We start from the raw sequence: 21,217 nt of genomic DNA, 5'->3' as shown, positions 1-21,217 counted from the left end.
GCTCATGACTTGGCTAGTTAAGTTTTCTGATTTCAGTCCATTTAGTTAATTCATCCCATCTCGACTCATAGATTCAACTGAAAATTCTGGGTAAGTTTTTCACACATGAGACAGATTAGAGATTGTGTCGTTGGCCAGAAAACTGAATGTGTTATTCTTATATTCATGAATAGTAGAGACTAAATATGCATCTATGATACTTACTAGGAGCCTCTAAATGAGAGTAAATACTACCAAAATACATATAGATACACAAATAATGTTTTCTTAGGCACCTACAGAAAAAGTGTATTTTAATATTTGATGGAGATCCCCAAGACTAGTATTCAAGTAAATTCCCATGGATTTTGCTGTAAGAGATGCACACAAAGAGGTTAAAAATACAGAAAGTATTTCACCAGTATAGAGAGGAAAGAAATGGAAAGTGAACAGAGAGCTGAAGAAACACAAGGCTTTTTTTCCCCCCGCTTGGTGTTCTGCAATTTATCTTCTCAACCTGTCCTGACGGCAAATGGACCCCTACGTGCACACAGATCATCAGCACCTGTGAGACCATTCATTCAGAAATAGCTGAAACTTATCCCACTATATTTAGTCACACTAGAAGCTACAGTGCATCTCAAAATCCAGTTGTTCTCATGCTGTGTATTTCTGATGGCTCTGGATGAAACAACCACCAGATTTCTTTCAGGTTTTAGTGAAAGGCTGATACACCCAGATCCTCTTCAGGATAAGATGCTCTCTATCAGCACAAACTGGTTTTAATTCAATGGTTTTCTGCAAAATCTGTATGCCCAAGAAGTTTTAAATTGAGAAACTTTTTATTAGTCTTAAGCAGCTTGAAAAATACTGGCCATGTTATGAGACTCTCTTTAACCCAGAAGAATTCTCTCCCAGAAGCTGGGAGAAATCTAGTACATAAAGCCATGCACTCAGACACTAACAAAAAAAGGTTTACAAAAAGATGACAGCTTCTAAGCTGGAATCAGCTAAGGAAGAGGAATATATGTTAAGACAGATCTGTGAAGGAAACACAATTCAAATATGTCACAAAATCATCAGGAGAGGTACAGAAGTATCACTGTAATAATTTTAAAAGTACACAGTTCTCACTTGTACCCTGAGTTTCACTTTTCTGTGCTCAAACTTAAATGCTACAAAATAAATAAAAGTATAAAAATATGAAGAGTACAGAAAAGACTATTTTACACAAGCAGACAAAAAAACCTTAGCCTGATCAGTGTAGGAAAATGAAGGCTGTCATCTAATGAATGTTATTTAAAAGTACATTTGATAAGGGAGGAGACAACAACCAGGAAGAAGGGATGTTATTTAATTTGAAATGACTCTCAAAAAGAACAAATCATTAATTCATTCATGTGCTGTGCCTACTTTAAGATCAGACCATTTTTACTTATCATGTTAGTGAGATTCCTATAACCCACACTGCATAAGGAGTCCTTGTAAGGAGAAAGAAACTAGTCTTAAAGTGGTACTTCATATAGCCATACATATCACATTCCTCCCTTCAGAGTAAAGAACATTAAACCAGGAGATTCTTTGCCATATTACATTCATGAAAGTAGACATTCTCCTTAATAACTGAAAATTGCATCCTTTTGAGAAGGAAGGAATTCCTTTCCACTGCCGTGCAAAGGTGTGTTTTAACAGCATCATGAAAGTATCTGCTTAGAGGTCAAAACACACTGTCCATCTGACACCGCATGAACTACACCACATCTTAAACACCAGGAAAATCTCATCTGCAAGTAAGAGGGTCAGTAAGTAAACCTGAGCACTGGAAGCCTGTCCAGTCATTTAACTGTTAGTTCACTTCTGGCTTAGTTTTTGACCATTTGTATTACACCTTTCCAGAACAGGCCCAGGTGCTGTTTTGAGACATTTTACTTATTGACTACTCCCAAAAAGTAGTATGGATAAAGCTGCATGAAATTTGGTTTCTTCTGCTCTATGCAGTCCTCCAACTGCATCCCATACTGCTTCTGTACATCCAAGCTTGCCTTGATGCTACAGCTGAAAGCATAAAATATCTACACTCCATTTTATGCTATAGAAACACCAGAGTGGCACACAGTTGAGTTACAGTACAGCCATCACATTGTTTCTCACATACCCTGAGCAGAAAAACTACAGAAAACCACCATGCCCCACCATTACAAGGTTCCCAACAGAAAGACCGAGAGCCAAGATGTAAGGTGTATGGAATCTACCCTAAAGGAATCTGGTCCCTGTAACACTGGACCCCAGGGTAAGGGAGTGTTGCTTTGCTTGGGTTTACACAGCTGTTATGTTCAGTTCTGGTACTTTCAAAGAAACCACCAAACAGCAAGGGATGCTGGGGAAGTATTGTACAAGACAAGTCAATACCTGGAAATCAAGTTTAAATTAAAAACTCATGGTTTTTTTTTTCACACCAAGGAAGATGAAGTGAACTGACTGCACCATATGATCTATAAACTGGAAGAAGAGTCTTCTGAAAGCCAAGGGGTCTTGAAGCCCAGCTGCACTTTAAATACCGCCGCCAGTAAGATTTAACACTGACATTTAGCTTTTTTTGAGACTACATAAAGTAGCCTTGAACCTTCAATTAAAGGATCAATCAGTTTCAGAATCCACACTTTCATTCTGAGCAGAAGCTAACTCAAGAAATTGTAAGCCATATTTGGTACTGTGTAATCAGGGCACATTAGGTCCATGACCTTTTTTTGTCTTCACTTGGCTAAACTGGCAGAGTTAGTTACAGCAATATTTTATTTCCCCTAGAAGCTATGAAGAAGGGAAGCTCCCAGTGCTTTTCTAGAGTTCAAGACAGATTAAATACAAGAGTAATAAATGGGAAAAGGGAAATACAAGGGAAAGCCTATCTAAATTAATGAAGGAGAACACTAGGAAACTATCCCAAAACCTTCTCATCACTAGTGTCCTGCTTAAAATACCAGGAATATTTATTGGACTTTCTGAATTCATACACTTATAAAGTAGTTTTAAAAATCTCTGCTACTCTCTTCAGCTTCCCAAATAATATAGTTGGAGTCAATAAGTAAAAAACTTAGTGAGTGACTTTTTGATTCCAATGAACTACAACACAGTCACAGAACATTAGCACAAGAAATTTAGTATATCCACAGCAAATGTAAAGTAGAAACAGGGTCCAGATAAAACAGGATGTATTTCTGTTCACTAACAGAAAATAACAAGTTTAAATTTTCACATTTTCTCTACTCTAACCTCACAAACGGCAATGGCTTTGCATATTAAGGGAAAAAAAAAAAAGAAAAAGAAAAAAGCACCCATCACAACAGGAAAGAAATGCATGCAGACTCTAAGATCAGGCTGTAGTCCATTTAAATGAAAACAGTGGTTTACTATTCTGTGTTACAGAAGTATCTATGGAAAAAAGGCATATCTGGCCTAAGGCACAACATTACATTTTCTAACATCAATGATAAAGAAAAAAGCCTTTTTGTATCAAAGGCTTCTGCAATCAATATGACTACACGTGATGACCACCAAAGGACAAGAGTTTATCATCCTGAATTTCAATTATATTCAAGAGCTTTCTTTCCTTTTTTTTTTTTTTTTTTTTTTTTTTTTTACCTTTCATTCAGCTGAGCATTTGGAAAGGTAAGAAAAGCATCAGAATCGTTACTCTTAAACTATCTAATGTAGTGAGTTCTGAAAAGGCAGTCCTTTATCAAGCAGGACATACTTTGCTCCTTTACTGTCTAAATCATTCACTTAACATTTCAACAAGTGTCACCCTCTCCCCAAACAATTGCAGTATGGATTAAAACACACTGAAAAGAATATAAGCAGTCCTAAAACCGTAGTCACTTCTTTATTACTTGATTCTCTGATAAAAATTCAACTCTTTAGGATTCAGATATCAAATAGCTAAAACAAAAAAAGGGCTTTGACCAACACAGCACTGTGGGCTAAACATACAGAGAGTGAATCAGAACTTCAGCTGAAGATACCTGTATCCTGTTGAGCTCCACGACTGGCCCATGCTGACGGTCTCTCACCATAGTAGCTTGCACAACTTTTCTGAAAGCTGCCTCCTTTAAAAAAAAAAAAAAAAAAAAAAAAAAAAAAAAAAAAAGATAATGGAAAACTGAAATCAAGCAAGAACCCTGAGAACCCTGCACATATTTTGCAGGCTAACATGTAGTTCAACCCAGGAAATAAAAAAGCACCAGAATATGAAGGTGCAAGATGTAAGTCAATGATCATGTTATTTGTGCTAATCTGTTTCATCTCTAAAACAGCGAGGGTACTAAAAAAGTAAAGAAGAAAGTCCCATCTGTATCACTTAAAACCATGGCTTGAAGGGTTGCACTGCAACCAGATACAATTATTAAGCAATCAAGGTATTGCTGAGTACCACTATAATTTAGTTTATACTAGAAAAATGTAGGTATGCAGAGGATAATTAACAGAGTATGACAATCAAAAAAGCCAAAGATGAGATCATCTTGGTAGGGAAAGCAATAAATGAACAACAAATTTTTTTTTTAAAAGCAAATTCAAGTATCCGAGGTTCCCTCAATAATATTTGGATATAATTTTACACTCAATTTCAAGCAAAATTAAGAAGATGTTGAAGTCTTTAGAATCTCTGAAGGTAAGCTTGATTTAAATGCCTAGGTATGAATATGGCATCACAACCTGTGATGTCTTCTGAATGCTTCTGATGTATTTATGCCTGATAGCCCATTTTATCTTATGTCTGAAGCCTTTCTGTAACTATTCTGCAGATTCAAAGAAATTAGGTTGAATGTGCCTCCTGCACACACATTCTTATATGTAACATTATGTATCTAAGGACTCAGAATTAACAGTATTAATAAATAAAAGTCTCATGAACAGAACAGCAAGGATTTCCTTTCTAGTTTAGGTTTTGATGACTTCCCTTGGTCAGTGGAGTATGTACACAGCTTGGTTGTTCTACTACACAATTTTACTGGAGTCTGGAGAAAGAGACCCTGAGACAACAGACCCCAAGTGGTCTGGTTACAGGCCACATGTCTTATTTAAGGACACAGAACAACACTGCACGGGGGAAACTTAATCAATTCTCTTTTCCAAGGTATCTCCCAGCAGATTCTGTCTGTTTGTATAATGTTTTCTTTTTCAGTTAGACAAATTACTGTGACAGTGAGAAAATTCAGACCCAAACTTGATGATTATACTGAAGGCAAACCATGTTTTATGCCTTATCATATCTGAAGTTTTGAATAAGTGTTGCAGCTTTGAAGCATTACAGTTACCTACATTTTCTCATGACTGACTTGATGTAACTACTACAACCCCCTTTCATCACTACCACTTGAGACTGAACTCCTCAATATTCTATTTTCTCTTTTGGCTCAGTCTAAAATAAGTTTGTATCTGCACAGAGCTTTGGATTAACTAGTATATCACCTGAACTGGAAACACAACAGGTATGAACTGATCATTGTCTGCTATCTTACATTTTTTCCAGGATATCACCCACTTAATACTCTAGAAGAATTCAGCTATACTACAAACTGAAGATTTACAGCATAAAGTTATTTTCAAGATCAACACACAAAAGCACTACGATGAACTGAGAAAAACACTGCAGAAAGAACACATAGGAAGAAGTTTGCACCATCAGATTGCAAATATCTGACATACAACTTACACAACAAATTGGGATATACAGCTCTTTTTTCTTCAGAAACAGCTTAAACAGCACTTCTCTGTTATGGTTACAAATCTTAGAAATCTTAGAAAGAGTTTGGTACAATACCTTTCCCTGTGATATCAGAATTCCCCGCAATGTGTCAAACCCAACTGAGGGCCCTTGACCTGTTTCATCAAGTCTTCCTTCAAGATCAAACATTGGAATGCAAGGACAGAAGAGTTCTGAAATGTGATGCAGGAGCAGAAGCCTGTTTCTTAATGAAATGATGGGAATTTCCTGCAGATGATTGTACTCCATTGGAACCTATGATAAGGCAATGACATCCAAATGTAAATTATAATTATTATACACTTTATTGTATTCAATAGAACAACAATCTTTAGATTTGTAGGCAAAATTGTATTAGAAATTCTGATATTTGCTAATTCACGCTGTCAGAACTTCACACATGGAGTTCAGTTGTTTATACAAGATACTAATAGTATTCATCTAAACTGAACCAAGTATTATATGATGGCTAGAATACAAGTGCTGTTCCATATCTTACCATTTATCCACAAAAAAATACATTTTACATCCTGTCATCACAACTTCCAGGCATAGCAGAAATACAGAATATTCAAAAAACAAGTCTTCTCAATATAAAGCAAGCAATGAAGAACTCCCTTGGAAGGCCTAACATTTTCATAGCTGCAAGGCAGAATTAAATTCCTGCCAATTTTCAAACTGAGTTACTGTTCCACGTTTGGATTAAAAACTGAACGAAGAGGTTTTTTCAGCTCAGCAAAATTGAATCATTTGGAAATACAGAAGTAAAACAAAGTAACTGGCTCAAACTTGAAGTCAAACCACAGCACAATGACCTTACACAAGGATTTGGAAAGGAAATACATCTACTGAAAGGTCAGCAATAAGCACACTAAGTATGCTTAAAATCTGAATTCAATAAGCCAAAAACATTACCTGTGTAGGCAGCTTGCCAGCATTAGCAGGTTTACTGGTTGACCAAGCCAAAGTATGTGCTGAGCCACAGGCTACTCTGTTGATCTTTTTACCCTGAAGTGCTGCAACCAGGCGTGGTCTTTGGATGGCATTAGTTGTTCCATCTCCAAGCTGCCCTTCATCATTATCTCCCCATGTATACACTTCCCCTAAACCAATAAAAACAATTTATTATCCTGAGGATAATATATAGCCTTTTTGCCTTTTTATAAAATTATCAATTATTTAACCAGATAAGGCCTTGGGCTGTAAGCAAGACTTCTGTGACTGATGGCCATCTTGAAATCCACTATCTAGTGCAGATAAATCTTGATTGATACAGTCAGGTCCACAGTCTCTACAGAGCAGCTGCCTAAGTTGCATTTCTTTTCTCATAGTTTATATAACCGAAAGGTTCTGCTCCAGAATAGGAGGAGATGGTAGAGCATCATACTCTGGAACAGAACGTCAGGAGCAGCCTGTACTTGTATTTCTCATAGCAAAAGCAAAGCCAATATGGAAAAAAAAAATTGAAAGGCTTAATATTTTGTGTAAGACAAAAATCCTATAATAAACTCTATTACTAGACAAGATAACTAAAATAGGTGCTTGCTGTTGCAAGATAATTGGGAAATACTTTAAAAGTAACAACCTCATTCTTAGCATTTATTTTCTGCAGCTATATTCATTACTCACATTCATTTTCAGCTTGTATATTTCACTAGAACCTATGAAACACTCAGTTCACTCAGTTATTGTGCAGACTTGCTAAGTGTGGGAGTGAATCTACTACAAAGAACATTCACTATCTCAACCTGCTATGCAAGAAGCAATATTGTTTGTGCAGTGCTTCATTTAGTAAGTTAAACACTTCAGCAAACTCACAAGACCCTGAAAAAAAAAAAAAAAAAAAAAAAGGCCAAGCCCATTCAATGCTACTGTTTGACCATTCTGTAATCATCTTTAGAGCTCTGTATTTTTCTTTGATCAGTGTTTCTGCAACTTGAATTCTTCAATTTTCATTAATTTAGTTTTATGTGATCACTTTAATGTCATGCTTGCTGCTCAAGAAATACTCAACATCTGCAAATACAAAATATGTCCACGCACATAGAGAATCAGCATTCTTAGCAAGGACAACCAACCAACAGTTGACTAAAAGATAAAGTTTGAATTTTTTCAAATTCAGTGCTAAGAACTAAGTAAATTATTTGATTTTTATACCATCTTCAGTGCAGCAAACACAGTGCAAAGACCCCGTAGCAATTGCAATAACTTTCTTTCCTTGCAGTCCCTGCACTTGTCGTGGTCTTCTAACATGGTCATCAGATCCATGGCCTAAGCGATGATAATCTCCCTTGCCCCTGCACAGAGAAGTAAACATTTAAAAACTGAGTTTTAACTGTGGAAAAGATGTAATGACAGGCTACATCTGACATTTGACCTTTAGATGTACTTATTAAGTCAAATACCAAAATATTCTCCAAACATTCAACATAAATAATCACTACTTTGTATGGATGCGATTCTGCTGACTCAGTACGGATTCTTACAGATCCAATACAATGCTCCTACTTAATCTGGGTAGTTCCTTCCATTTTTCCAGAGGGTGGTCTTTATTTTTAACTCTTAAAGGAGTCAAGTATTAGAAGGATTTATCTGCAAAAACAGTGTATTTACTGATCTCACAGACTGGAACTTCATACAATTCAATGATACCTAAATGTCACACAAACAAGGTAGCTGAGGGAAGTTGGGAAGGTATTTTGCTAAGTCTTTTTAAACATTTCAGTCTAGCAGTTTAAACTAAAAAAATCTGGAATGGTGTAAGGAAGAATAAAACAGTGATTCCTAAAATCAAATTCTCAGCCACAAGCTACACACAGTTTTGGTAATACATGAGAATGTTATTAATGTTATCACTTTCTGCCCTGCATGACACTTCATGCTTATCCTACTGACCTCCTTGGAAGTTCTGCATCTTGCAGTGGTCAGTGTCTGGAATGGCAACCCTGTGCTTAGGTTTCCAAGACAAAATACTTGGATTTTTCATTGTTCCCCCGAGTGAGAGATTTTATTAATAATCAAGACTCAGGAAGTCAAAGAATTTTTGAAAGAGAAGATCAAAACAGTGAAGGAAGCGTAATACTGATATCTGTTACAGACGAGGTGACATCTAACACTGTCAAAATAATAAATACAGAATACTCACCATGTATACACAGCTCCAGATTTGGTAAGGGCCACAGAAAATTGTGATCCACATTCTACTTTAACCACTCCAAGACCTGTAAGGGAATCAATCTAGAAAAATAATATCAAATGAAAATTAAATGAGTTAATTAAGGAGACTATAGATTTGGTCTACAGAACGGTCTTAAGTAATATATAACAAGTTACTGTATGTCTACATGCATATTTACAAATTAAAATGTTTATGTAGATGATTTAGAAGAATTCCACTCCTTTCATCTTTCTACCATTTACTGCTTAAGTACTAAAAGGAGCTCAGATTTCCCAAACTGTTGAAGATCACCTCTAGAATGTTTTGCCCACAGTTACTCTGCAATTGCCCAGAGTAGAAACGATAAGGCTTTGTCTACTAACACTCAATCATCCTTAGCTTGTGTGACATGGATGTGATTCTGCTGACAAAATAAAAATATTTCTATCTCCAGCAGACCCTTCCTATTTATTCTGCGGAGGACTTTTGCTGCTTTACCATCTGTCCAACAGGACTGACTGATGAAACATAAACAAGCTGTTTTTACATTGTTCCACCAAGCTGGAAACATCTGGAAACAGAATGATACTTGGATACTTGTATTCAAGGAAGTGTGATTCTGGATTTAGGATCTAAAATCCACTGTGCATAGGTACACACAGTGACAGACACATTTTGCAAACACAAGCAACATTCACCTTCATAACAAATCCTGCAACTCAAATGTAATGGTTATGTGGATTTCATCCATAACATGTGAAGAAATTCCAAGTCAACTATGCAAACACAGAAAGGGTTTAATATAAAGTAAGATTACTTTTCAACGAATTGATACAATACCCCTTTCTGCACTGACCTTATGACTGTTGTAAATTTATTAACAGAAGGAAACATTAAGATTTCTTGCCAAACCTAATGTTTTGACTGGAACCAAAATTAAAATTAGCGGTATTATTTACAGCAGCAATGTTTTCCAAAGAAAAACCTTCAAGTGCAACTTTAACAGTCAGCACAAAGCTTAAAGTCCTGTTACTGTAGCCTACAGAGTTCACTCTTAACAACCACACTAGAATAATCCCGATGTTCCAGGATGGATGAAAGATTGCACATATTGACAAATCTGTCTTCATCGTTCTTCACCAACATCATAGTTTCTAAAGCAATGAAAAAATTACACAAAAATACCTTCATTGGTACTTTACAGCCATCACTGCCTCCTCTCCCAAGTTTTCCATAATCTCCATCACCCCAGGACCAGACTGTATCATCATCAGTGAGGCACAGTGTCTGTGCATCTCCACTGCCACAGGCTATATCAATCACACGGTAACCCTGGAGAGCTTCCACCTGGAATGAAATCACCCTTTTTTGTTTACCTTGAAATACTCAGTTATTTAGGTTCACAAAAGATGACAAACTCAGCTTAGAGAGGTGATGACTGGAACTACAAGTCTGAAATAGCACAGGAACAAGGAAATAAAGGCAACTCTAAGAGCTTTGCTCTTTTCAAACAGCAAAATGAAAACTAACCATGTATTTTAAATACAGGATTTCTTGTCTTTTAATTGGTGAAGTAGCTGAATTTTTTTACCTCAATGTCAGGGAGAACAATACAAAACACCTAAGGTTATCAAAGACTATATTCTATTGAAATAATTTCAGGCACTCTGGGCATGTACTGAATATAGCACGTGAAAAAAAAAAATCTTATCTTCAAGTAATCTTTTACTAGTTTACAATTTTTGGGCACTTGCATCATGATCTGAATTTAGTCAACATCTTTTGAAATGATGCCACCTAGTGATGAAGTATGGCATTTGGAATCACAAAGTAAAAGGCTGGTGATCCACATACATCACATCTTTCCTATCCTTGCCACTACTCGAAATAGATTCCAGGCGGCACAATCCATCATTCAAAGCAGCACGAAACTTCACTTATTTCTTTAAATTTTCCTTAAATCTCCAAAATTAATTCCTTGTAAGCTGTTTGGCGGCCACTAGCGAAGTTTTGCAGCTCCTCTTTCATTTTATCCTTTCAATCATGGCAACTTGTTCATTTCTTACAAATACATACCAAAAAGAATCTTTCATTCTTTGTATGCAGAAATGCAGAAAGTTATAAATCAGGAGATATTAACTGGACTAAGACGGGTGAGTGCTCCAAAGGTTTCCTACCAGTTTGGGTTTTAGTTGGTCCTCACTATCCCCGTGGCCAAGGCGTCCGTATCGTCCCTTTCCCCAGGTGAAGAGGTCTCCTGCAGCTGTAATGCAAGCGCTGTGTGCTCCCCCAGCAGCAATGTCAACCACTTCTATGCCTCGCAGAGACTCAATCACGCGAGGGCGATCACAGGGGCTGAAAAGGAAACATCTGTCTGGACAAAACTTCTGGGATAGACCACTCACATTCACCAGTGTATGGAGAGCCCTCTTTTAAAGTCAGAATGAGGACACCTAAAATCACTGAGTATTTGCTTTTCTCCAGTTTAATATCCTAAGGATTTATTTTTGACAGGAAAAATTCACTGATATACAGCAACTATGATAAGTATCCATTAATCTTTTTTTTTTTTTTTAAGTAACATTTTCATGTGTTACTTGCCTTCGGTTTCCATGACCAAGCTTGCCATCTTCTGCTTCACCCCAAGAATAAACTTCTCCTTCAAAAGACAATGCTAAACAGTGCTTTCCTCCTGAGTTCACTGCAACTTTCTTTATGAACACGTGTTGAATGGATTCCAGTAAAGTTGGAGTAGAAACTGATTCTGTTCCTCCAATTCCAAGCCTACCACCTGCTCCATATCCAGTGGCATACAGCTTTAAAGTAAAGAATAAAATTTAGTTTTGTTTGCCTCACACAAAACATTCCCCAGAACTTAATTCTAGAGAAGAATTCTTAATGATATATGTCAGAATGCAGTTGAAGGGAAGTCTAAAAACCCAGTTTCTTACAGGCTTATTTTCTCTCTTTTGGAAAATAAGGAAGTATTTAGAAATATTTCACAGAAAAACTTTGGGAAAATGTGGCTACATTAAAGTCAATAAGAACTCTCACTGACTTAATGGATTTAGTGTGAAATACTAAAGCTTATTTTGTAAAACTATCAAGAGACCACAGCTTTGCATGACAGCATTACAAAATCATCTACTGCCTGAAGCTCTCCCTCCAAGCAGCACTATTCTAGTTTTCTTTCTTCTGCAGAATATAAACACCTAAACAGCTGCTTATTTCCCTTCCATCCCATAAATAGTTTTAATTACTGTTTTTCACTCTTTTTGTCTCTCTGAAAATAATTTCTTTCAACAGAATGATGTCAAGAAATGCCACTAATCTGCTCTTTACCCTTCTGTGAATTATTAACAAGGATGATTCTGACCCCAAAGAATTATTCAGTACCTCACTAGATGAATGTAACTGTTACACAAAGCTATAGCTAAAACTCTCTATCATGTCCTTAACAGCTGCCACCTGTATTAAAAAAACTTTTCAAATTAATGAACTGATTTTTTTTCCCCTATACCTTACACTAAACTTCTGCACTGAGATTCCTTTTCACTCAGGATTTCAGCACCGAGAAATTAGATCCTGCAATATTTTACATTTAGCCAACTGTGAACAATCTCACATTACACCTCTCCCCTGTTAGATAGAAATAATCACCCCTGTTTTAGGGAATTCTGTGAGGATGCTGCTTGTACTCAACTTTGTTAGACAAAATCTGATCACATTTTTGAATTGAGAACTCAAATACATTTCTTGTTTCAGCCATTTAATGTAATAGTAACTGCAGTCCTAGAAAATACTGGTGGAGTTGGTACAGTTCTGATTCTTAAAAAAAAAATTAAAACAAAGTTACTACTATCAATAATAATGAACCCTGCACTATGCACACTATTTTTCATTTAGTCAAACCCATTATGCCTGAGGGTGAAATAGTTCAAGAGAGCATTGATAAGCAATCATTTGTTGTATCCTTACTTTCCCATCAGCAGTCACTGCAAACAGAGTCTGTTCACCACCAATTAATTGCACTGGTCTAAGAGTGGCAAGAGCTTCACACGGAGTTGGGACTTTAACCTTTGCTCCTTCAATTCCACCAAGCTGTCCTCTGTGATTATGACCCCAGCCATAAATAGTTCCACTGCCTCCAGCTGAAAGTGTCCAATCATCAGGTCGTCTGCAGGAAATGCAAAACAAAATCTTAAAAGAGTTTTTTAAAAGTCACAAAAAAGGCAGTTTATCATTGTACAACAAAGTATCACAATACCAAAGCAGTAATAGTTGAAAGAAATTACCTATTCATCCACTGGACAAGCTGCTCATCCTGTTCTCTCTTGAAGACATCATGGCACTCATGAAGAGCATCCATATTTTCATTATCTGCCATTAATTCTCGGATTTTCTTTGCCACCTGTGAAATATTTTACATTAAACAACATTATTAATGTTACTGATTCCTCCTATCGCAATTGGCATAAAACCATTCAAACTCGGTGTATCTTTTCACATGAGACACTTTCACATGTTCCATTAACCATGTGAAGTATCCCTGCAGTACCTCATCAAGGAAAAGGCGGGGTAAGGGTGTCCTTTTATCAAGAGCCACAGCAACCCTGGATGCCATGCAGTATCTCCTGAACCAGGCCCATTTGTGTGTCTCTGCACAGCAAGGGAGAGTGTCCAACTCCAGATCACAAGCGAGAGCCACAAGCACCTTCAGACAATCAAAAAAAAACATTTTTAGAGAGGTATCAAAAATATGCAATAAAAATCAATATGCATTTGACAGAGATGAACAGCTCACAGGTCAGTAGGGCCTGAGCAGTCTCAAAGACATGTAAAGTCACTAAGAGCCATCCTCATTACCCTCATGGATGGGGCAACATCAAGTGTAGCCCCACAATCACACATGGTTAGGTATCTAATCTCCTCTTTCAATACAAAAATTTTCATAACCTCCCTGTGAAATAATTTCCCAGATTAATTACCTTTTCCTCATCAAATCCCATGTGCTTAACATTTTACCTTCCATTTCTAAACTAAGTCTCCTTTCTACAATTCAATGAATTTTCAATTGATTTTCAGTTTGACTCAACTTCAAATCAATGTTTCAGATTAATATTGCGAACAACATATTAGTTCCTCCTTCTATAACCTTTCACGATTTTCTTTCTCTTAAGACAGGTACACCCTCTTAGCTTCACTTTTATACTACAAAGGAGGCTTTTTCACCTTTTCTTCTTCTTGCTGTTCTTAAGACTTCCTCAGCTTATTTTTACTTTGCAGTACAGGGTCCATTTAAGACATTCTCCTTTTTTCCAACTGGATGCAAAAAAACCTTCAGAGTACTAAACTAACTAAATAGAAATATACAATACTCCTATTAGGAAAACTCAAATCACTTACCAATAAGTGTGCTTACAAGATGTTTTCCTGAGTTTCCCTGCCTAGCTAATTTTATTTTTCATTTGTGTATTTGATTCTCCTTTTAGAAGCAGGATTCTGATTCTGTCCAGTAAACATTATTGATACAGGACTAAGTGAGCTTAGCACATCTCAAAAAAATCCCACAACTATTTTAATGTGTTCTTTACTGACTGTCCTGCATTACCTTAAAGAAAGGGCTGTGGAGCAATTGTTTGCCACCTCTCACAATGGGGTCTTCATAGTCAAACTGTCGCTGCAAAGCTTCTGGAAGACCTTTAACCAAAGCAGCTAAAGCACTCCCTGTGAAACTCTAGAGACACCACACAACTAGAAAGTTAGTCATAGTGCATGCATTACAGGAAGTACATTATTTAGATCACTGTGACAAAACAGAAATAAATTCCCAACCTACAAGTAGCTGTGTGAAATACCATTTCCATCCACTTGTACCAAAAATAAATATTTCTACCCCTTTTTGGCAATTCAAAATGCACACCTGTTAAGTCTTGGAATTAGACATTTTTTCTTTTCTTAACTGGAATACCTTTTACAGACTTGCAGACCTATTCAAGAAGACTATTAATTTGCCCATTTCCTATTTTGCCACGAACACAAAAACCATTGCTCATCAGGGCTAGCACTTTAATCTTAATCTGAAAAATGTGAAGAGGAGAGCACCACTGCCTTCTCACCAAAGCTCGTGTTTCTCCCTCATTGTCCCCCAGGATCCGGTTGATGTTAATGGACTGGCCAAACTCCGTGGTGAGCAGCTTCCGCAGTCGCTGCAAGGCCCACATTCTGTGGCCAGCAGCTAAGGATATATAAACACACAAAGAACATAATTACTTAAAACAATCACCGTAACTTCAAAAAAGCAGACTTAATTTTAAGACTACACTCACCTAAGGCACTCAGTTGAGCACAAGCTGCAAGAGAAGCTGCCAAGCGAGGAACTATGCTCCTGTTGGAAGCAAAATTTAAGCGGAAATCCAACAAACACGTAACCAAATCCATTGAGGGACATGAAAGGATGCAACGATCTGAGAGAAGGTCTTTAGGGCCTGCAAGAAACAAAAAGGAACAACGGAAAAAAGCTGGGGAAGGTTTGTCCTCGGACTGAAATAAGAACAGAACATCGGCAGGACTTAGTTGACCAAACACAGCACACTAGAGGGCTAGTCTGCATGAGTTATCTATTCTACTTCCCTTTGAAGAGACAGGAAGAAAGATGCACTTTCATGGCTTAATTTACATAATTTTAAAACAGATGGATTTTAAAACATAAGGGCATTTCAGATGACTTGTGTCCCAGAAGTATCCTCTCTTCACTGATGAAGAGGCAAACTAGAGTGGCTACAAAATATTTTTTTGTCTTCTCTATGTACAAGTGCACCTCTCAGGACTTAACTGAAAATGCTTCCTAAGTATGAATGGAAATGTTTTGTTAGTATAAATGTAAATGAACTATTGAACTTCGGCACGTAAATACCATGCAGTGGTAAGTAGAGTGTAAAAAGCAAACAATAAAATCTACTCTTAGCCTCCTGTAAATGCTGCATGTGATACCTTACCTGCAGCTGGCATGATAGGATAAACGGTGAATCGCCATCCCCATCCATTCACAGACCCATCACTGATGAACTTCCACTTCAACTCATCCCCTGGAATTCTCAATTCGCTCGACCAATCTGACCACTCACGACCTAGTACAGCAGGCAAGACAAACATACTCAGCTATACTGTCTGAGCCAATACAGAGCCACTCATCAATAGCAATGGGTTAAAAATTATAAACACCACACAAAAGCATTCAAGAAAAACAGCTATGTGAAGTACATGAACATAAATATAAAGATGTTACATTAAGTCTTAGAAAGTTCAAAACCAAGTCTTAAAATTTCACTTAGCACTGCTAGCAGATAGCCCAATGCCACAAGCAGGAGGCTCTTGACAAGAGCTTACTAAAATCCCTTGTCCTATTTTCAAATTATCTTTCACATTACAAAAATATATAATAACCTGTAAATTAAATTAAGCTTTACAGCTTCCAACCAGGAACCAACCAGAAATATCTCAGTAATGAAACACCTTTGAGGAAAAATGGGTCAGCATGAAAAGCCTACAATATTATGACTGCACAGGCAGTAGCTACTGAGACCCTTGCACATAATGTAGCGTATGGGTAGGTCCAACAAATTTGATGAGATTAAAAATATTCTTCCAAAACCTACTAGAAATTAATAGTGCCTAAAAATTAAATCAGAGATATCAAGAGTAAAGAGGTGAAGAATCCATGTAGTGCCACATACAAAGGCCAGAGCAGGAAACAGAAAGAAAGAGCACCAAGGTATTATTTTGGACATTTGACAGCACAAGAGCCTTTGTCTTGACTGTATGAAGGCTGAAATTTCTCTAAGTACTACCTGAAAAAAGGAAAAAGCTAGCAAAATAAGTATCCTTTTCCAATTCGTTAAAATACACTTTGATTATACAGAAATTCACACACGTTGGCAGGGGTGCTAAACACTGGATTTTACACTCCATACTCTCTTTGGAAGAACTGGACTACCTAAGATGCACTTCACAGAGATTCTCCATATCCAAAGACACAAAATCAATCTTTGTGTCTACATCCTGCAAACTTTTCAGTTTAAAAGACAGTATCAATTTACACAGGTTTTCCTCTCTAACTTGCCTATCCCTAACAAGAAGTCAGTCAGAAGCAGGGGCACATTTCATTCGGCATTTAGGAGCGAGTCACACAGGACACTTTTGGAAAGCCCCCGCTCTCCGCACCTGATCGGACAGACACAATCCTGTTGACGCCATCCATTATGGTGAGTGGATCGTGACGCCGCTCGGTGGAACACTGCCGGTCAAACTCCACCCTCAGCCCCTCAGCACCTGAACAGCAACAGAGAGTTCACACACTTCTACAGAGCAATCACTACCACAGACAAATGCAGCATTTTAGAAATCTACATGAAATCAAACAGTTGTTTGGAAGCATAGTGCCCATTAATAAAAACAACTTCTTTTGATTTAATGACATTATTTGCCTGTAATTTCTTCTCATTGCACGGCTTAAATCACAGCAAGCTTGTGTGAATGGGGCTAGCAGACAAAAGACCATACCAAAAGAACATTCAAAACTGAAGTTGCAAAGACAAAAAATGCCTTTTTACAGTTAAGGCAGATAGCCCTCTGTTGTCTGTCATTTTTGGTAAGTACTAGGTAAATTACTGACGGAAGCACTAAATGAAAAGACAGAATTAAAACAAAGAAGTATTTCCCTTGCTCAAGACTAGAAGATGAGTTTTCAATTACTAAACCTGAAAAAGACTCAGTCCTTCTCAGCTTCATAACTGAACGGAGAACAGCAGTGATGCAACTGGAATCACAACCAGTGAACCCAGAAACCCACATTGTACAGAACTGAGATTTTCATCAGCATGTAAGAAATCAGCTTCAAGAAATACTTTTTTATAGCAACAGGACACATAACATGGCTTTAAAAGTTCAATACGTATTTTTGTAAGCTAAGGAACAACTTAATGTAGGCAGACTTCAAAATAATTGAACCTTAGCAACATAACTCTAAGAATTCTGTACCTGGTATTTTAACTGTGCCACTAGAAGATGTATCATCAGTATATGGATGGCTGCTCTCTACCACAACTGGTTGTGAAGAGAGGCGACCACTCTGTGAATCAGTTGCTACATCTTCTAGTTCTGTGACACAAAGCTCCAACAACATATCAGCAACCTGAGAAAAGAAAAATACACGTTTTACAAACTGTATGTTTGATTAACTCAAGAAATCTAAGCACATTACCATTCTTCCCAAATTTAAAATAAATAACTTAGTTTTGGAAATCTGATTCATAAACCATCATATTAACTCAAAAATACTCTTTTTGGTAGTGTTAGACCTAGAAAAAACTCCTAAAACTAAAGGCCAAAAAACTTCAGTTTTCAGTAACTAAGTGACAACACAAGTAATTGTTTTCCCTTACAGAAAAAGCAAACTATTAAATCTAAGCTATAGAGCATCCACCAGCATGGGAAGGTATAAATATTTAACTAGTATGAAATATTGCAAAACCCTATTTAGGGAGGACATGCCAAAGCTACTAATCTTAAAAGAGTTTCTAATAAAAATTCTGGCTCCAAAGCACAAAAACCCCACACAAACCCAAAGCTGTTCAGTTACTCACTATTAATGATAAAGAAAGCCAGAATTAATGTATAAGTGCACATACAGCATGTATGTAATTTGACTGGGAAAACTCAAGCCCAACATAAATATACATAGCTAATCACCAAAAATTGGGCAGGGGGAGTAACAGTTTTAGAAATCTTTAAAAAAATGTATTGTTACTTATTAGGAAAATTATTTATCGTTGAAAGGTAAAGCAACCAGAAATATTAAACAGCTTTGAGTTCATTACTGTACACACATATTCTATAAATAATTTCTGATTTGTTACATTCTGCCAGCTATGTCAAAAAAAAAAAACCCACACTCATGGATACTTTGTAAACAGTCAGAAGCTTCAATGCATGAAATGTACATCTTAACAGCTCAGATTTATTGTGCCATTAACAATACAATACCATACACAATACAATAACAGCATTTTTAGCTAGCAGTAATGACTGCATCAATTTGAAAAATCATCTCAGATGCAAAAAACCCCCATCATGGAAGTTTTTAAGCTAACATTCTAGAGATTGAGTAAATAGAGCTTAGTTAATTCAGCTTCGTTCCAAAACCCAAGGACACTTGGTCAATACACAAATACATTCCATCTTCATGTCTAATTGCAGCATGAAAAATGGAGAAATTAGTCTGACATCTGGCAGCAGATGCATATATTCATGTAACAGTTCCATTAAAAGAGTTAAAGCTCACATGCATTTAATTCCAGCTCAAATTTTCATGTGCTGAACTGTACTTCCATTACAAGAAAGTATTCCAGCAAGCTAGTAATAAAAAGGGCACAGTTAAAATGCAAGAGAAACAAAACCTGACCTGTGGGTAAGCTGTGCCCATGCCAGACAGCACAGCTGAGAGAACATCTCTTCCCTTTTCACCGGCTCGGTTGGACACCGCAAGCTTTAGCAGGTCAACCATGACTCGTGTGTCATCTGGTACCAGCAGACTTGTAAACTCATCCAAGTACTGTGGCTCTGGGCCAGACACCTTACTCTGGCTTTCCGCATCCTACAAAACAAACAAACATCCTTCTGTCCCTGCATAAATTTTTAAAAAAGCGGTCATTTTCAGAGTAACTTTTAAAGCGCAAAAACCAGAAAAACTGCTTGATAAAAGCATGGTAGGGACTTAAGTTTTGAGAAGTATTGAAAACATTACTTCTTTGGTTTTTGTCATGGTTTCTGCAATAATACTGGCAGCTCCAGGATCATCTGTGACTGGAATGAAAGGTCGGGAAGAGGCAGCAGCAGCTGAGGGAGTTACAGCAGATGGTGTCACAGCATCTTCTGAAGGAACAACCTAGCCAGAACAAATAATGACTAATGAAATCTTCAACAAGATACTGTAAAACCTTTAAGAGTTTAAGTATTTATTAGAAAGTTTAGTGCTCAAAGACAGCAGCAATTTAAAAACAGCCGTAAATTCAAAACATACAGATTCACTGCCTTTATTTTTAGCTTCTATTTTATTTTCCTAGGGTATGTACAGCACCAAACACTCCCCTCAATGCCAGCTGCTACAAAAACATACAATAAAACATCAGTGCCTGCAGAGAAGTGTACAAAGCAGAAGACAAGCCTCGACAATACACATCAAGTTCACAGTTTATAAATGCAAAAGACCTCTACATCAGCAAGCCTTTCTTTTTTCTGCTTTTGTTAGCAGTTAGGAATCAACATAATGGAATTTCATTCATGGCCTCATGTCTACATCAGTTATCTAAGTTTACAACTAGATTGAATTAAATAATGGCCAAATATTCTGCTATTCTTGACTTCTTTTAATTATCATTCCTGTAAAATGAATTCAGTATCTCTAAAATATTGCTAGAAATCATCACAATTACATTTAAATGACACAATGCTTTCTGAAAGTTCATAACTGATCTTGCACTAAAATTTTAGTTTTTTCAAATCTGACATGTGCAGACAATCTAGTCCTGAAATTAGAGCATGAAGAAATATTTTAATCTCTGCTACCATCAGACTAATTGAGATATTTGTCAGCTTTACAGTTAAAAAAATAATGAAAAATAATAATGTGACACTTTACCTCCCCTCTCCTGTCCTGCCACGGGTTTGGGCTCAGCCGCTCCTCGATATCTCCCACAAGCACACACTCATCTCCATTTGCAGGGCTTCCTGCAGAAGTGGCATCTGATGGGGGGGCTGGTGATGAAGAGGGACATTCTACTGGTGCAATCATACTCGCAGGCATCAATGCTCCAACAACTGCATCCCTGAAATCATTTAGGATGGATTAACATAAACCTAACTGTACTCCCTTGTTGACCTTGAGAAATTTTATTAGTTTGCCTTAACAAAATAAGGTAAGGTTTCCAAGCTGTAGAATCTAGAGGGTAGGTCATCGTTATTCTCCTTTGGGCCTGATGCTTAAATGTTTAACATGAGTTTCTGTTTATGAATTTTAGCACAAATAATCTGTTCTCTACTAACAATGAGAGCACTGCAAAGTTTTATTGTTATTTCCACTCTGCCCTCTACTGCTTCCTCCACATCATCCATCATGATTTTCTTACACGGCTTCTACATTATTTACTTGAGCATTTATGAATGAGCGATTTTTTCCCCCAGGCAATAGAAACTTCTTTAAACATAACATAAAGCTAACATCAAAAGAAAATTTAGATGAAGCTTAGGCCCACCCTGAAGAG

The 21,217-nt window shown here is 37.0% G+C and overlaps 1 protein-coding gene across 4 annotated transcripts in view; it reads right to left on the bottom strand.

Annotated features, from left to right (window-relative positions):
* HERC2 (HECT and RLD domain containing E3 ubiquitin protein ligase 2) overlaps positions 1–21,217 on the bottom strand; it is a 102,496-nt gene that overhangs the window by 6,893 nt on the left and 74,386 nt on the right. For 3 of the 4 annotated variants that reach the window (XM_068182664.1, XM_068182666.1, XM_068182665.1), the window contains exons 67-79: positions 20,596–20,782; positions 19,702–19,842; positions 19,360–19,551; positions 17,937–18,090; positions 17,121–17,228; positions 15,896–16,027; positions 15,227–15,385; positions 15,017–15,135; positions 14,509–14,634; positions 13,456–13,611; positions 13,193–13,308; positions 12,876–13,074; positions 11,237–11,713 (exon numbers count right to left, since the gene is read on the bottom strand). In XM_068182664.1, coding sequence (XP_068038765.1) covers positions 11,471–11,713; positions 12,876–13,074; positions 13,193–13,308; positions 13,456–13,611; positions 14,509–14,634; positions 15,017–15,135; positions 15,227–15,385; positions 15,896–16,027; positions 17,121–17,228; positions 17,937–18,090; positions 19,360–19,551; positions 19,702–19,842; positions 20,596–20,782 — 2,032 coding nt within the window. In that variant the 3' untranslated portion in view covers positions 11,237–11,470. Of the gene's footprint in view, positions 1–3,998; positions 4,083–5,797; positions 5,996–6,655; positions 6,844–7,897; positions 8,038–8,885; positions 8,978–10,082; positions 10,245–11,074; positions 11,714–12,875; positions 13,075–13,192; positions 13,309–13,455; positions 13,612–14,508; positions 14,635–15,016; positions 15,136–15,226; positions 15,386–15,895; positions 16,028–17,120; positions 17,229–17,936; positions 18,091–19,359; positions 19,552–19,701; positions 19,843–20,595; positions 20,783–21,217 lie in introns of those variants that run through there. The other variant, XM_068182667.1, reaches the window with a different exon arrangement.

This window comes from Anomalospiza imberbis, chromosome 2 (genome assembly GCF_031753505.1).
Source record: "Anomalospiza imberbis isolate Cuckoo-Finch-1a 21T00152 chromosome 2, ASM3175350v1, whole genome shotgun sequence".
Taxonomy (NCBI): Eukaryota; Metazoa; Chordata; class Aves; order Passeriformes; family Viduidae; genus Anomalospiza; species Anomalospiza imberbis.
This window is presented reverse-complemented; position numbering and strand designations above follow the sequence as displayed.